The 18,360-nt window shown below is 39.0% G+C and overlaps 1 protein-coding gene across 2 annotated transcripts in view; it reads left to right on the top strand.

Annotated features, from left to right (window-relative positions):
* The first annotated feature begins 432 nt into the window (after positions 1–432).
* Positions 433–18,360, top strand: part of ctdspla (CTD (carboxy-terminal domain, RNA polymerase II, polypeptide A) small phosphatase-like a) — a 241,000-nt gene continuing 223,072 nt past the window's right edge. For both annotated transcript variants that reach the window (XM_073055057.1, XM_073055056.1), the window contains exon 1: positions 433–1,446. In XM_073055057.1, coding sequence (XP_072911158.1) covers positions 1,377–1,446 — 70 coding nt within the window. In that variant the 5' untranslated portion in view covers positions 433–1,376. The remainder of the gene's footprint in view (positions 1,447–18,360) is intronic.

The raw sequence follows: 18,360 nt of genomic DNA, 5'->3' as shown, positions 1-18,360 counted from the left end.
AAGACTGGCAGGGGAGTGGAGTTAAGGTCAAGATCAGAGTACCTACAATCTTACTGAGGGGAGTCCATTGTCAATTTCCTTTCATCTTTGTTTGTGGTTCCACCCACCCAATGGTGTTTCACATTGTTCCAGTATATTGCCAATTATGGGGGACGGGGCTGGTGGTAGGAGAAATTAAATTGCAGAAAGGCTTCTTTATTGACAATTCTTATAAAATCATCAGCTGTATTTTTAAATAAAAGATTGGTGTCTGGAAATTAACCCCCACTGTCAAACAAAGGAAATAGGAATATTCTGCAATTCCAGTGCATTTGAATGGGATGCTGTTGGCCACGCTATAAACCTCTCTCTTTGCAATTGTCACACTTTTATTTTAATCTTGGCAGCTACAGAGTGGTGGAGTTAAGAGGAGGCGGGGTGAAGGCTGGTTTATGAGTATGTGTGTGTGCGCGCGTCTTGTACACACACCATCAGCTCGGATTTCTTTCCTGCCTGGACTATTATCATTAATATTATTATTATTTTTGTCGGAGGATGTGGCGGTGGGGGGAGAAGAAGAAATGACTTGGAATTAATTGCTCCGGTGGCTTTGCATTGATTTTCTTTCCCCTTCCTTCTCTCTCCGGGTTAGTGCATTGCTAACCCTCTTTTTTAAATATATATATATATATTGTTTCCAAAAAATTTAAAACAAAATCCTGCAAAGGAAGGAAGAAAGTAGGGGGGAGAAAAAGGGGAGAAGGCGAAGAAAAAAAGTGAGGAGGGTTTCTTGAAACAGACGGCGCACATTTTCTTGTTGTTTTGGAGAAGTTCGAGCTCCTCCATATTGGAGAGCAAAGCGACGAGCTGAGGGGGGAAAAAAACAACCGCCGCCACACCGAGGAGGATCAAACACACACAACAACCCCCTGGCAACAACCCCAGCGCCTCGGCACGTCGACAAACAGTTTGTTTTTTTCTCTCTCTCTGAGGGAATTTAATTTTTTTTGGGTGAGGAGAAAATCTCCCCAGCACTCACCGGACAGCTTGGCGTCTCCTCTCCCGGGCCGCGCAAAAGGCGGTTATTTTTTGAATTTCCTCCTTTTTTTAAAAAAAAAAGTCAACGTTGATATAAATGGTGGACTGACTTAATTTTTATTTCTTTTTATTTTTTTTGTTTTGGGGAAAGAATTTTAAGAAGAAAGTTGCAGGGAATATATTTCCTGTGTTTTTTTAAAGGACATATTTAAATTCTCGCCCCCGTCCCTTTGGCCAGTATCCATAATAACATATATTATATTTTTTTCTGGGGGTGCTTTTTATTTCGTTTTTTGTTTTATTTTCGGTGCATTTTCTGAAGGAAACCGGCGAGGGCCCGGCGGCCGAGGGCTTGTTCGATGGACAGCACGTCCATTATAACGCAGGTCTGCAAAGAGGATGAAATTATTTCATCGTCCCAGGAAAAAGGTAAGGCAATTGGCTTCATTTTATAAAATATCATTAAAAAATCTTAATCATGTGTCATAAAATGTGAAGTGTGGGGGATTTTAAAGGTGGGGGCGCGCTTGAGTTTATGAAGTGGAGACCAATCCTGTCCTGGTCTTCCCAAGTCTTCGGTTTAATTTTTACTTTTGTTCTTTTACTAAAGTGGAAATGCTGTTTTTAATTTTATGTATTGAAATGTATGTGTGAGCACGCACGCGCTTGTTTCTGTATCTGTCCCAAATTTGACGGAAATCTTCCACATAAGGAATTGAGGATTTATTCTTGGATTCTTCATTCGCTTCACTTTTGCTTTCGGTGATCGTTGGCGTTTGCAAATACCTAAGTGATTTGTAGATGAAAGGTTAGAGAGGGAGTTCTCTTCCCAGTCACTTGATGTTTCTTTCGACCTCCGAGCAATGATTTGTTTCTTAGATGATGAAGCTGAAGTTTAAAGCCAAGGGTAGTCCCACTGCTTTTGTTTACTGAATGAAATTATGAATTGATAATTTGAACCCTGCTAGCAGTAAGGGAAAACACTTAGAATGCTTGCAAGCAGGATGTTTTTAACGTGGGCTCCTTTTTCAGTTTTCCACGCCCACTGTTGTCATCCATAGGAATTGGAAGGGGAAATGGTCCACTTTCTACACCCCCCCCCCCCCCGAAAAGTAGTTAAAATAGGAATTATGGAAATGGTGTTTCCTCTGACAACCCGACGACATTTAACACAGGAAGAAAGCATGTATTGACTGCAGATTTAAGGATAAATAGCATTCTGGAATTGGAGGGTTAAAAAGTTATAATGGTGTTGGGTCAGTAAAACAACATACTCCTAGCTGCCAGTAGGAACATTTAAAAAAAAAATCAGTTTAAACATTTGCTTCTTATGGAGAAAATGGAATGAAGTTTGAGTTGGTATCATAACGAAAAGGCACTTGGTATATTGTGAAGAAAAGTTTTATTTTTGGTTTAGAAACAGTTTTGATTAAAAAATAGACATTTTTGTCAAGCATTTTCATAAGTATTTTCCTGATCTGACACTCCGAAGTGTACAAAGAAACGTGACAGAATTGTCTGCCTCCATTATTATGAGAAGGATCCTTGTCAAAAGTACTTAATTATTTTATTTTTTTGCTTGTGGAACTTTATATTTTCTGTGGTTTGTTTTCTTACCATATATAATACTTTCCTTGTGCGGAAAATTCCATTACATTCATCATTCCCAGGATTGAAGCTTTTTTATTAGTTTAAGTTCTAGACGAGAACTTAAATGTGTGTGGTCTGGAATCAGTGGCTCTCCTGTTTGTATTTCCAAACTTTTTCATAGCAACAGCAAAAATGTAGCATTTTTAAAATTTACTGTAAATATGGTTAGGATGAGAGAGCATGTTAGAAATATCTGCTCATCAGGTTGACTCAAGCTTTCTTGGAGTCTGCAACTCACAAAATTACTGGAAGTCCATTTGCAAATAAAAAACAAACTATTCATAGTAGTTAGTATGAATTTGTTTCACATGTCATATCTTAAGGCAAAACACAACAGTTGGGAAACAAGGATTCATCGAGGCCCATGTGTAATGAGGTAGAAAGTATATTACATATATATATGTTTGTGCAAAATAATGTGAGTTATAGGCATTTTTGTAGAATTTTTCCCTGCAATTTTTTTGCCATGATGGGCTTTCTTATTCTCTGTTTGCTGAGTGGGGTCTTGTGATAGGAAACAGGAGGTTAATGCAGCCTGGCTTCAGTTAGCGTTCTAAATGGTTTCCTTTGTGCGTGCTTTCAGCTTGGCATTTTTTTCAATTTGGGGAAAGGACTTTACTCTTTTGTTAAAGGTTGAATTACAAGGTTAAAATGCTGTGTGCAGTGCTGAGGTTTTCACATCACGTATGTTTTCAGCCTGTGTTGTTTCTGACTTCCTGTGGAATAAGACCATAAAGTCTTAATCCAGCAAATATTGAACTAGAAGTTTTAAAACAGATAAAGATTCCCTTGAATTTTTCAGCAGATATGCAGGAAATCATAAGCTGTGGTTTAACAGAGGTATACTGTATGAGCTGCGTGCTTTAGCTGGTTCACTACCAGGATACAGACACAACTAGATTCCTAAGGACAATTTTATGGTGGCACCAAAGCTACTCAATCCAGCTTGAAAGGAACATTCCAGCAGAAATAGACTAATTTAAAAACCCTCTCATTTTCAGTGCTATTCATCTTAAATTATTGGTACTGAGCATGATGATACACTTGCAGTAATATATGAGAATCTATTCTTGATAGTGGAAAGTGACATGTTGCCTGGAGAAACTTCATGATTTTTTTTTCTCGCTGGTTATCAGATCTTTCAATCTGAGTATCTAATCTATTAAAATATTTGGTTCATAACCGATGAATTGAAATCATCCATAAGATCATAAAACATAGCAGAATTAGGCCATTTGGCACATTTGAGTCTGCCCCACCGTTCCATCATGGCTGAATTATTATCCCGCCCTGCCTTTTCCCCGTAACCTTTAACCAGATTAATCAAGAACCTATCAACCTCTGTTTAAGTATACCCAGTGACTTGACTTGCACGGCTGTATGTGGCAATGAATTCCATAGATTCGCCACCCTCTGGCTTTCATCCATTATAAATGGATGTTCCTCAATTCTGAGGGCACTAGACTTCTGTACTATCAGAAGTCCATATCCTCTTTATCTTGGCCTTCCAATATTTGATAGATTTTGATGAGATCTCCTCTCATTCTTTTAAAATAGTATAATCTTGGGCTTGTGAAATGCAAGTCTTACTAACTGAATTTGTGGGGTTCATTTGATTTGTGAATATGAACTGAAAGCCAGTGCATTCTATTTCTTCTTCTTAGCCCGTCACCCCATCTGGGGCATAGGCCACTGATAGCAGCTCACCAGAGTCCTCTGTCCTAAGCTAGTCTTTTAAGTTGTCCCTGGGTGTAGTCCTTCTTTGAAGATCCTTCCTCTCCCAGGGAGGAGGTCTTTGGAGCTTCTGTTAGTGTTTCTGTAGCTCTGGGTTGTTACAGGGTAGAGATGTTAACCACATGCCCAACCCTCCTCCTTTCACAGCCGGCCTGGAACAGTCCATGGCAGAGTTTAAAACCGGAGTATGCTAACATGAAATGTCAGAGATCTCTTGCATTTCTTCCACTTAAACCTTTCATTTATCCAATGTGAGATTTTTAATGTTGGTGTATAAAGAAGATTGAGCACCATCAATTGATTATTAAAATAGTCCAACATCATGAACCATGGACACTAACTTTGTTTCTCCCTCTGTAGATGCTGTTCAGCCCGCTAAGTATGTGTTTGCATTTTCTTTTATTTCACATTTGTAGCATTTTGCTTTTGTTCTTCAGTCCCATCATGTTTCCACTTGAACCCCTGTCCTCTTTTAGAGTGTGTCGAAGCAAGACTAGATTTAAATGTATAAAGCATATGGTGTGTGTCTCAAATAGCCTCTGACAACCAAGTCCAGCTCCTGGCCTTCAAGTGTTTCTATTGACAGGGTAAGGGCCAAAAGTGAGTTACTAGCACCTTAAAACCAGTTGCTTTGGGCAGCTGGGGTTTGTCAACTGTGGTTGGCTGCTCCTCTAGTAGAACGGAAATTCTGATTTCAAACCTCCACTGCCTTGCAACTGTACTCATTTATGAGGAAAGCTTTGAGAGTAAAATCCAGAGCTGGAGTCCCTATGTTGTGTTCAACAGTGACTGACAACTCCTGTGATGCTGCTGGTGTCAAACTGTGACCATCTTTGCCATACCTTTGGATGCATTAGCTGCATGGTGAGGGGAAGCCTAATGCATAGGCTAAAGCTTGCTCTTCATATCGTACTGCTCTGGCTTGCATACTTGCTAGGACGCGATGTTCATGTTCGATCCTGATGAATGGAGGCTACATTGTGCAGGATTTAACAGATTATCTTTAGTTTTCCAGCCCCAAATAACATGAGAAAACTAAGGAGGAAAACAACTTTGTGGTTGACAGTCCCTTCTGAACTTCCCTTCCCAACGTCAAGAAATAGTTTAATTTTAAGTATTATTTTGTATCATATTTAAAAATTGCTGTGGTGTGCATGAATTTCTGAGATTAGCAGTTTATTTTAAGTCTGTCACATGCTGCTCAAATGAGCGGATTTAGATAGTCTTGGTGAAGAAGATATGAGACAGAGTATTAATTATTGACAGATTTGCCCACAAATGACTAACCTTAACCAATATGCTGTTGGAAAGTGGGAGGAAATCCCATGGTCATGTGGAGAACATGTAAACTCCAGAAAGACACAGGTGGGAATTGAACCTTGCTTATTGTTTACAGGTGATGTAATAGCATTACGCTAGCTGTCATGCTACTGTGGAAAACATACAGTAAGTTAAAAAGCAGTTAGAAAAAAGATCCAGTTCATTTTAGTGCAAAGTGAAAATTGTCATAGTATTGCTAAAAGTAGTGATTAATTAGTGTTTTATCGGTCAGTTCAAGAACCATATGGTTGAAGGGAATTAGCTGTTCTTAAACCTGGTGGTGTGGGGCTTCATGACTTCAGATTTGAGGGTTGTAAAATATTGGACATGTTTGTGCATCATATGGACTTTAGTTTTGATCTTGTAGCTTATTCTGCTCTTTTTAGCTTATTCCTCTTGCTAAGCACATGGAGGAAAATGAAGAAAAGGGATAGATGTTGGATTTGGTCAAAGAGGGAAAGGAAATGTATGTAAAATTCATGAAGCTGAACTCAAACAGCCCTTGAGTATTATAAAGAAGCCAGAAAAGAACTCAAGGGTATTGAGAGAGCCGGAAGGATTAAAGAGAATCTCAAGGCGTTCTATACACACATCGAGAGCAAGAGGATAACTGGGAACAGGATAAAAGAACGTAAAGATAAAGTAGAGAACATGTGCTTGGAGGACAAGGTTGTGGGGAGGTCCCAAATGAGTACTTTACATCAGTATTTACCAAGGAGAAGGATGGGGAAATCAGTGTGGAATGTGCTAATTTGCTAAGGAGCTAAAGAAGAATGTAGAGTTTGGTCTCTTAAAGTGTATTAAGGTGTATAAGTCCACAGAGTTTGACGGAATATACTTCAGATTATTGAGAAAGGCAAGCGATAGATCGCTGGGGCTTTGATTGATATCTTCGTATCCTCTGTGGCCATAGGCAAAGTCCTAGAGGACTGGTGAGTAACTAATGTTACTGGAGAGTAACTAATGTAGAGAAGTTACTGGAGAGGATTCTTAGGGATAGGACATAGCATTTGGAGAAACAAATTGTGAATTAAACCAAAGGGTGTAATTGGAATTGATTTTGTGTGTATGTGTATATGGGGGAGGGGGAGCCATTTCTTGCTAACTTGATCGAGATTTTTGAGGTGATGAAGGTGATTAACGAAGGTAGAGCTGTGGATGTTGTCTACATGCATTTCAGTAATGTCTTTTATGAGAGGCTCATCTAGAAGATTAAGATGCATGGGATCCATGGTGAATTGGCTTCTCCATAGAAGACAGAGTGGTGGTTAATGGGACTGATTCGGCTAGGGTTCTGTGATTAGTGGTATTCCACAGGGATCTGTTCTGGGACTTCTGCTGTTTATGATATATATATATGTAAATAATCTGAGTGCCAATGTAAGTGGGTGAGTAAGTTTGCAGATGATACAAAGATTGGTGGTGCTGTGGATAGTGCAGAAGACTAGCAAAGGGTAGAGTGGTATGCTGAATTGTTGTAGATCTGAGGGGAGAAATGGCATATGGAGTTTAACCAGGCTAAATATGAGGTGTTGCCCTCAGGAGATTGGATTGGATATTGGGGTGTAGTGGATAATGAGTCTGCAGAGGGATCTAGATCAAATGGAAAAATGACAGATGGAATTTAAGGCATGTTCGAGGTTTTGTGCTTCTTGTAGGACCAACCAGGGTAGGACTAACACAATGAACGACAGGACACTTGAGGAGTGTGGTAGAACAAAGGGATCTGGGAATACAGGTCCATAATTCATTGAAAGTGGTATCACAGGTAGATAGGGTCGTAAAGAAAGCTTTTGGCACATTGGCCTTCATAAATCAAAGTATTGAGTACAGGAGATGGGATATTATGTTGAAGTTGTATAAGACATTGGTGAGGCTAAATTTGGAGTATTGTGTTCCATTTTGGTCACCTACCTACAAGAAAGATGTAAACATGATTGAAAGAATGCAGAGAAAATTTACAAGGATGTTGCTGGGACTGGATGACCTGAGTCATAAGGAAAGATTTAACGGATTAGGACTGTATTCTTCAGAATGTGGGAGATTTGATAAGAGGTGTATAGATAGTGTAAATGCAAGCATGTTTTTTTCCACTTGGGTGGGGCTACTACCGGAGGTCATGGCTTATGGGTGAAAGGTAAGATGTTTAAGGGGAACATGAGGAGAAACTTCTTCACTCAGAGGGTCATGAGAGTGTGGAATGAGCTCTCAGCACAAGTGGTCTATGTGAGCTTGACTTCAAAGTTTAAGAGAAGTTTGGATAGGTATATGAATAGTAGGGGTATGGAGGGCTATGGTATCAGTGCAGGTCAATGAGGGTTGGCAGTTTAAATGGTTTTGTCATGGACTAGATGGGCCGTAGGGCCTGTTTCTGTGCTGTACTTCTCTATGACTCTGAGTTTGCTTGCCAGTATCCTGGCCCATTTAAGTTTCAGTGTCTTTTATGGCCAAATCTCTGGGTATTTCCATTCTCAGTACTGTCAACTGTGTTGTCAGGTGCCAGTACAACATATCCTGGGATTCCTTTACTCCCTATCCCTGTTTCTCATAAAACCACTAAAACACACCTCATTTACCAAGATTTCAATGTTATACTGTACAACAGCAGTTTGTGGCAGCTTTGTTACTTTTTTCCACCTGTAAAATACTTCAGGAGATTTTCACTATTTAAAATGTAAATTCAGTTAAAACAGAACCTGCCAGGAAAAAAGTTCAACAAGCAGCATTTATGTGGAATTCTTTGGGCCATTGACCTCTCAACAGAATTGCAAGGGGTTATTGTGCAGTTTGCAATGATTAGATCAGTATGGCACTTGCAGGTGGTCTGTGGTGGGCAAGGAGAGGCTATGCTAAACTCTTTTAAGTGCTGTTGGTTTACTTCAAATGGGAAAGAACAGGAATAAATGAATAGTTAACTCCCTTTACAAAGTAAGGGGAGACAATAATTTGGAAAGGAACTTGAATTGGGGCAGGTTCTTGAAAATAAATTACTTATTTAATACAATCTTTTCCCTCCAGACAATCTCTTTCAGCTTTGGATTATGACAGAACACCATTCCAGTAGCAGCTAACTGGGGAGACGACAGAGTGACGCTTGTAATCAGAAGATAATTAAATTTGAGTATTTTGGTCTTTAGATCTGTACAGCAGTTTGCAGGGCTACTTGTTTATCTGGCCTCCAAATTTATAGGGTTACTTGTGTTAATTCATTTTGAAAAGGCACCGTGTATATTTTAGAACATGTATAAGTTTTCTCTCTTCTTCCCCTCCCTGCTGCCAATGTTGAACTTTAAAGGAGTTAGCTAGGAAGGTTAACTGCTTCGGACATGTAGACGCACCTGCAGAACTAATATTGTATTTCTGTGAACATTCTGCTGTTAAGGGTTAACTTTTATTGTAAGATGATTGCATTTTGTGCTGGGAGAGATCCTGTCATTCTCCTCCCTCTGCTCTGTCCATGCCATAAGAGCAATGTAAGGAATGTTGTAATGTTTACCCAGAAAAAAAATTCAGCAAGTGACGCCATCTAACAACTTAGTTTGCTGGTTTTGGTCTGCCAGGCTTCTTGAAGAACACAGGATCTTGTTGAAGACTTTGAGGAAGCCTTCAGAGTCAATGATTATATCAATCTCACCACTAATTACTTTTCATTTGCCTTGCAATGCCAAAGAAACTTGCGTTTTGCTACAGACTGATTATTAAACTAGGAACTTCTTTCATTTGAATTGCTTTGATGATCTTAAATCCTTCTCGTATAACATTTTTGATGTCCTTGCCTCTCTTTTCTGTGTTTTGAAGCACTGAGCCAGAACAGATATAATGAGAAGCCAATGATGGGTGGACAACATTACTGTGTAGTTCTATACAAAATGTCTCTATATTATTGTTTCAAATGTTGCCGTTGTGTAGCAGTTAGCATGATGCTATTACAGCTCAGGGTTTTGAAGTTCAGTTCTGAAGCTGTCTGTAAGGTGTCTGTACGTTTGTCCCGTGAATGTGTGGATTTTCTCCAGGTGCTCCGGTTTCCCCTCTGTCCAAAAACATACCAGTAAGTCAGTTACTTGGTCATTGTAAATTGTCTTGTGGATTAAGCTAAGGTTAAATAAGTGGGTTACCATGCAGAGTGGCTTGATGGGCGGAAGTGCCTATTCCACGGTGTATCTATAAATATCTCTAGAGTGATTTATAAAGAAACCTGGGGTTTCTGGATGATCCACTATCTGATATATTTGCAAGTTCAAAGCAAACTTATTATTTCAGTACAGTACTGTGTCATTATATACAACCCTGGGATTCATTTTCTTGCAAGCAATCTCAATAAATCTATAGAATAATAACATTAACAGAATGAATGAAATATGACATTTTAGAGAAATGTTCTTATCTATATATCCTACATATTGCATCGTCTTTATATAAAGTTTTGGAAATAACTACTATGTTATGGCTTGTACTCTTTATAAAGTCATGTAATTAAGCAGTAATTTTCTCCAAGAGCCCTCTCAAATCCTAATCATTTTGCATTCTTTTGCCAAAATTTAATAAAATCAATTAGTTTAAATTTTCAAATGAATTTGAAGGGGAGGTCTCTATTGTGGATTAGATGGGCACTTTTCTGATGTATTCGATTTGTTTACCTGGCTGCAGTATGTGGATGGCAGTTCTGAGCTGAATCCAGTTACACTGGAAGCGGGGCTGGCAGTACTTTAGGAGTATGTCTGATTCTGATGTATCTTTGAGGCCTGGGTTACTTAATTCTGAAGTGATGTTTCGGTGGCTGGTCTGTGTTGTGATGTTCTGAAATCCATTGAGAGTCAAATTGGTTAGATAAAGGTTCTATCAAAGAACTCATTTCGGGGAACTCGTCCTTTTAGGGGTTAAGATCATATGTGTCAGTGGCTCAAGTTGTTGCTTCAAATTTCTACAATGAGAAAAGCTTGAGGGGTGTAAATTTTGTATAAAAATGTCAATACTTTGCTGAAAAGCAGAGTCAAATGTTTTGCACAGCGTAGCTCGGTGCAGGAAGATGGCTCAAGAGTGCTTAGAGGTTGGACAGAACAAACTAAATGGAAATTGTTGGGGATCTTAAACCTGAGGCAGTAATGGGTTGGTTAAGGAGAGGAAGGTGCAGAGTCGAGACCCAAAATGTTGACTACTTCTCTTCCTCCCTAGATATCCAGCCTCTGCAGTTTCTTGTGCCTCTTAAAGGAAATATAGGTAACTGAGGAAATAGAGAAGGTATCAACCAATTGCAGTTTGTACTGTATATTTTGATTGCATTCACCCCAAAATTATCAATGATTTTTTTTTTCCAATGAATTTCAAGTACTATCAGGAGGATGAAATCTGAAAATCAGTGACTCTGCTTGTAATAAATATGGAAGCAGCTGCTTTCATCAAGGTCTGAAGTCTAGTACAAATCAGAGTTTTGGGGATTGTACTATCGTAGTTCTTGTCATTGTACTCAGGAATTAATTCTGTTGAACTTCATAAGTTGAAGATTTTAAAGAATATTTTGGAAGCCTACAGCCTTCACTTCTGTAGAACCAAGACTTGTTGACTATTTTGAGACTGGTTGATAGCTATGAGAGTGAAAATGAAGTAAGGTACAAGAAGCTGAAGCATGCTTATCCGGTAATAAAGTGTGTTGCTCCTGCAAGGAAAAGTCCCAGGTTATTGTATGGAAACATCATCAGCCAGTTTACTTCACATTTAACAGACTGTAAAGCAGCTGGTGAACCATTAGTTTTCATTGTTGTCATAAACTTTTTTAGTGTGTAGACTTAAAGCTGGACTGATCACTTAAATCCAGTGTTCTCAGTCTCCAGTACTTTGTTCTATCACTTGCTGTGGATTTGAATGGGATTTCTCTCTAAGTTTATTATTTGAGAGTTCACCATTCCAGCTGCAAATTTATTGATTTAGAGATATAGTGCGAAACAGGCCCTTCCGTCCTAATGAACCTCACCGTCCAGCAAACCACCTATTTAACCGGAGTTTCATCACAGGACAATTTACTATGACCAGTTAATCTACTAACTAGCATGCCTTTGGACTGTGGAGGAAACTGGAATACTTGGAGGAAACTCACACACTCATGGAGAGGATGTGCAAACTTACAGAGGATGCTGGAAGTGAACTTTGAACTCTGAACTCCCACATCTGAGCTGTAATAGCATTGCAGTAACCACTACACTACCGTGGACCCAAAATCTTGTATAATTTCTGACTAAATTAAAATCTTGTTGCTTAATGTTCTTGCAAACACGAGGAAATCTGCAGATGCTGGGAATTCAAGCAACACACACAAAGTGCTGGTGGAATGCAGCAGGCCAGGCAGCATCTATAGGAAGAAGTTCTGATGAAGGGTCTTGGCCCAAAACATTGCCTGTACTTCTTCCTATAGATGCTGCCTGGCCTGCTGCATTCCCCCAGCATTTTGTGTGTTGTTTAATATCCTCTGTCGTTTTTCCAGAATTGTTTTCTGTCTCTATTGAAGACTGATTCCTTAGTCTGTTTGGTAGCAATTCTCCAAGAGTTTTTTTGTTGGGGTTCTTTTTCCATGTCTCCCCAGGGTTGTGGTGCCTGACACTTTTTCTTGTGTATATAGGAATTGACTTAAACATCTGGTGGAGTTAATCTCCTGTTGCCTTTTAGATAATCATACCCTAGTGATGTGACGCATTGTTTTATCATTTTAGTTGATCTTGCCAAATAAAAAATTGCATTTAAAAAAAAATGTGACTGGCCTTAGGAAGCATGCCCAGTGGGGAAGTTTTAAAATCATTTTAAGATTAGAAGGTTTTCTCTTTTGGATGTGCAGTCAAGTTTTGTAAAGAGAAATAATAAATACTGCCAATCTACTGATGAGGTAATTTACACAGCGCTTGAACCAGCTGTTAGCGAAAAGAGCAAATCGAAGACCTGATGTCTGCAGAGGGTTACTTTTGTTTTAAAAATTGGGAAAGAAATTACTCTAAAGAAACGATCTACGTAGTAAACTGATCAGCGGCTGACAACATTTAGCTTGAAATGCAGCTGAAACATCTGTTACTCTATAGGGCTATGTATTTAAAAATGGTTGCAACCTCCAGTATGCAGGCAGTATATAATAGCTTCTAAGTACCACTGATTTGTTTTAAATGTGACCTGAGCTGGCTAGAAGAATTTTCTATGTGCAAAGCTTGTTTAGGTCAGGACTTGACCATTTCATTGCTAAATCATTCGCTGCTCCTCGTCCTGGTATTTTAATAATGTGAGGATACATATTGCCAGCCAGTATTATGGTTGAGGTACTGGCTGTTTATGTTTCCTGACTGGTACTTTAATGCATTCATTTATTTTATCCCTGGTGTGCTAATGAATACTTACCCCTTCATCATCATTACTGTGAAAAAGATGATCTGGTTATTACCTCATTGTTATGAATAGGGAAACAAAGGATTTAACTGCAACACACACAGAACATTGGTAGAACTCAGCAGGTCAAGCAGTATCTATGGAAATAAGTAAACAGTTGATATTTCAGGTTGGGTCTCTTTATCAGGACCATCCGAAACATCAACCCCTGCATTTTGTGTGTGTTGCTCTGGATGTCCAGTATCTACAGAATCTCTTGTGTCAAATAATTTGACTGTTGTCTTTCCTGAATTGGTAAGTGGCTAGACTTGGACTGGCAATGAAGTGTACTGGGACACCATCATAGATGCATTTTCCAAGCTATGTATAAAAAAGCTGACCCTTTAATCTACCAAGAACAATCTAACCTTTCCCTCCCTCAGAGCCAATCCTTTTCCTATCATCCATGTGCCTATCCAAAAGTTTCTTAAATGTACCGAATGTGTCTGCCTCCATTGCCATCCCTGGCAGCACGTTCCACACTCCCACCACTCTGTCTGTCATCCCCCTGCCTCCACTTTCCCCTAAATTCCTTACAATTATGCCCCTTGTATTAGTCATTTTCACCCTGGGAAATAATCTCTGGCTATCCCCTCGATCTATGCCTCTTATCATCTTGTATGCATCAATCAAGTCACCTCTCAGTCTCCTTCTCTCCAGATCGTATAGCCCTAGCTTGCTCAACCTATCTTCTTAAGACATTCTCTCTAATCCAAGCAGCATCTTGGGAAATCTTGCATTCTCTCTTAAATTACTTCACAATGTCTTATTTCTTATCACTAAGAAGGAAAATTGATTTTTCTTTCTCATTGCTGGGTTAGTTTTGTCACATGTGGTATGTCTTTGCCTTTATTGTAACTTCCTGTTCCCACCTACTGCGCATCTTTGTGACCGCAGTTAAATTGGAAATTCCTTCACCTTGGTTGTTTGTTAAATCATTGTTAAAACCAGAGGCATGTGGTGAACACAACTTCTGCATCTCACTAAATATTTATCTGCTGTCTCTCACTGAGAGACTCAGTTCTCCCGAGTTTTCATTTATGATGTTGATGTTTTTTGTGGAGCCCTATTGTTTCATTGTTAGTCCATAAAGGTGCCATCCTTAATTGCATCCTCACTATATAATTGATTAGTTAGAAATAAGTGCCTAGAAATTAGCCCACTACTGTCTACTTCTAGTAAATACTTAATCAAATGTATCAGATTTCATCTAGATAAAGATAAATATTAGCTTTATTTGTCACATACTCCTAAGTGAAATGTGTTGTTTGTGACTTGATTGTGCTATTGCCACACTTCTGGTGCCAGCATAGCATATCCACAACTCATTAACCCTTTGGCATGTGGGAGGAAACAGGAGCACCCTGAGGAAACACATGTGGTCACGGGGAGAACGCAGAAGCGCCTTAGACAGTGGTAGGAATTGAACCCTGATCTTACAGTTGATGCTATAGTAGCATTACGCTACTGTGCCACTGTGCTTTGAAGGTTTCTCTTAAGACTGATTGTCTTTACAAAGCTGTTACAACAGTGGACGTTGCGCACGTAGCAACAATGCATTTATTGTTATCTGATGTGGTTTGGATCTGCCTCTTTCTTCTTACCACTGGGTGTATAAGATACTAATAAGATTCAGGAATCTGGAATAAAAATAAACTGCTGGAAAACCTCAGTGGGCTAAGCATTATCTGTAGATGCTAAACAGCAAGGGATGGTTAACATTTCAGGTCAAAACTCCTGATGCAGGTTCTCCACCCGAAATGCCAACCATCCCTTTACCTTCCCAGATGCTGCTTGACGTGTTGAGTTCCTCCAGTGCTTTATTTTCTCCCTCTTACTATTCTTTTGCTTAATGAAATCATGAAAACTTAGCTATTGCAATACTTTTCATATCTATCACACAGCTTTTAAATATCCTCTTTGAAACTTTACGCTTGGTTACCACTTTGTTAGGTACATGTGTACACCTGCTTGTTATACAAATATCTAATCGGCCAATCATGTGGCAGCAGCTGCAGACATGTTCAAGAGGTTCAGTTGTTGTTCAGACCAAACATGAACAAGACCAAAGAATGAGGAAGAAATGTGATGTGACTTTGGTTGTGGGATTATTGTTGGTGCCATATGGGATGATTTAAGTATCTCAGAAACTGCTGATCGCCTGGGGTTTTCACGCACAACAGTCTCTCGAGTTTACAGAGTATGGTATGAAAAACAAAAAAAAACATCCAGTGAGCGGCAGTTCTGTGGCTGAAAACTCCTTGTTAATGAGAGAGGTCAGAGGAGAATGGCCAGATTGGTTCAAGCTAACAGGAAGGCAAAAGTATCTTTAATAACCACACGTAACAACAGCATTTCTGAACACACAACACGTGGAATCTTGAAGTGGATGGGCTACAGCAGCAGAAGACCACACTGGGTTCCAATACTGTACTTATTAAAGTGACCATTGATTGTATATTGCTTACAAATATGAGATATTTTGCAAGCCATTCAATCACCTTGGAGCTCTTTCACTAAGCAATAGGAGCCCATTTAAAATTTGTCACTTCAAAAAGAACTTGAATCTATATACACATTTTTGTTAACTGAAAGCAAAAATACTTTTTAGCTAGTAGAGCTTCAGCAGGTTTTTTGGGTTTAGTATAGATTAATTTTTCTAATTTTAACGTTTAGTTAAATACTCTCAGTCATTCACATGTTCTGATTGCTGTGCTATGTTCCCAATTGCTTAAGATCATCAGTGTGATGAAGCAGCTAGCAAAGCTCCAAGATGTTTTGCTTACATTTGTTGTCACATGGGAATGTGTCATGTTCCCACATCTATCAGGAAGCATGAAACGTCTTTTAGTGTTTATTGATTTTTGAGATTAAGCTGCAACAGGAGGAAAATTAATATTGTTAAATTAGAAGAAAATTGGTTTGAGTCAAAGCAAGGCTGAAGCTTAGCAGTGCTTCCCAATAGTTTCAAAGAATGTTGTGTTTTAATTGAATGCATTTTTGTTCCCAACATTGGTTTCAAAGTTTATCAGAATCAGGTTTAATATCACTGACACGTATCATGAAACTTGTTGTCTTGTGGTACAGTGCAATACATTTAAAAAAAAAATGACAGCAAGAACAATATACCTGTATATATTTATTTTAATTAGAGATACAGCACGGAATAGGCCTGTCCGGCCCTTCTAACTGCGTTGCCTAGCAACTCTGATTTAACTTCAGTCTGATCGTGGGACAATTTTCAATGACCAGTTAATTAGTACTTCATTGGACTGTGGGAGGAAACTGGAGCAGCCGGAGAAAACCCACACATTCCACGGGGAGGAAGTACAGACTTATTCTCGATGGTGTCATAATTGAACTCTTGAGCTCTGACGTCCCAAAGTGTAATAGTGTCTCACTAACCGCAGTGCACCGTGGTGCCTGTGGCAAAATTAATTATTTTAATTATATTTAAATAAATAGTAGAAAAAGAGAGTAATACAAATAGTGAGGTAGTGTTCATGGATACATTGTCCATTCAGAAATCTGATAGTGGAGGGGAAGAAACTCTTCCTAACACTGAGTGTGTGTCTTCAATCTGTACCTCCTTCCTGATGGTAGCAATGAGAAGAGGGTGTGTCCTGAGTGATGGGAGTCTTTAATGATGGATGCTGCCTTTTTGAGGCATCGCCTTTCTGAAGATGTTATTCTGTACTGTATGTTCAGAATAAGAAATGGCAAGTTAGAAAACAATTCATTCTAATTCTTGCTTTTGCACTTCTGAATTGAACAAGTAAATTTGTTCTTGTACAAGTAATTTGTGTGATTTTTCCACACATAATGTACGATGAAGATCAGAAGTGTTGAATTACGCTGATTGTAGGAAATTTCACCCATAAATTGAAATGTGTGAGCTGTGCTGGTTACTTCAACAGTGAGAACATCAAGCATAACACCAAGTACAGCGAGTTAACACAGAAATATGAGCTATTATCCTTTTGCATGTTGGTTCAGCATTTCATGACTGTAATCACAAAGAGCATTCTGATTTTAATAGCGCAAGCAGTCTTATTAAGGGATTCTGAAGAGAAAGCATTAAGATTGCTTTTCGGATCTGGGAGAAGAAAATAATACTTCTAAATGGTTAGACAAACAAATTTGAGGTCTGCTGGTTGAAGGTTTTTTATAAAGTGGGAGTTGGTACATTGACAGGAAGGAGGGTCCACAATTTCATTTATTCTTTCAGCTGAATTGTGATCTGTTGTGCAAGGGCTTGGGGAAAGGAGCTGATAAATGTTAAATGAAAATCTGTAGAACACGGTACCATCCAGTTTTATCTTCTTCACTGGGCATGGACATTGGAGGCAGTACAAGTATTTATTGTCCATCCTTGACTGTCTTTTGGCTGAGGGAGCAGTGAAGTTGAGAACCAAACTGGATGACAGGTCACATGTGGGTCACCCACATGAGGATGCTTTAATATCTTTTGCAAAGAATGATGCAAAATGTTTCTTCAGATAACTGGATTTTTAAAAATTCCCTACATTGTTAATTCACAATTCTTATCCTGTTAAGGGATCCAAGTTTATCTTGGCTGCTTCCTTTTCTATAAGCATACTGCAGTATTTGTGTTAATCTTTACTGAAGAAGAAGATGCTGCTGTGCCTAATTCAAAATGTTGCAATTGGGTAGGAAGAATGAGGAAAGGAGATGTATTCTTTAATTCTATCTCTAAAATGGTTACAGGTACCAAGAGATCTGAGATACTTGTGCAGAATTCGCTGAAAGTGGATGGGCATGTTAAGGACTCATGAAAGCATGGATTTTAGACTACAAGGGCAATGAAGCCAAGATAAGCCTTTGTAAAATATTGCCTCAGGAGTATTGTATCCATTTCTGAACAACATACCTGAGGAAAGATGTGAAGACCTGAGCGGGAGGAGAATGGTATTTGGGACTTAAGTTAAATAGATGAACTGGAGAAGTGGAGATTTTCTTCATTGGAATAAAGAAGAGTGAGAGAGTCTCTGATGGAGGTGTTTGACTTCATGAATAGAGAATCTATTCCCATTAATATAAGGGTCAAGAGCCGGAGAGGACAGATAAAGGTAATTGACAAAAGAATCAAAAGTGACGTGAGGGAATCTAGATGGTGCATGTTAGTGTTCTTGTCTTACAGCTTCTGCAACACTGCCTATGTGGAGTTTGTATGTTCTTCTGTGGCCTTATTGGTTTCCCCATGGGTCCTCCTGTTTCCTC

The sequence above is a fragment of the Hemitrygon akajei genome, chromosome 8 (genome assembly GCF_048418815.1).
Source record: "Hemitrygon akajei chromosome 8, sHemAka1.3, whole genome shotgun sequence".
Lineage (NCBI taxonomy): Eukaryota > Metazoa > Chordata > Chondrichthyes > Myliobatiformes > Dasyatidae > Hemitrygon > Hemitrygon akajei.
The sequence above is the reverse complement of the archived record's forward strand: the minus strand, read 5'-3'. Positions and strand labels throughout refer to the sequence as shown.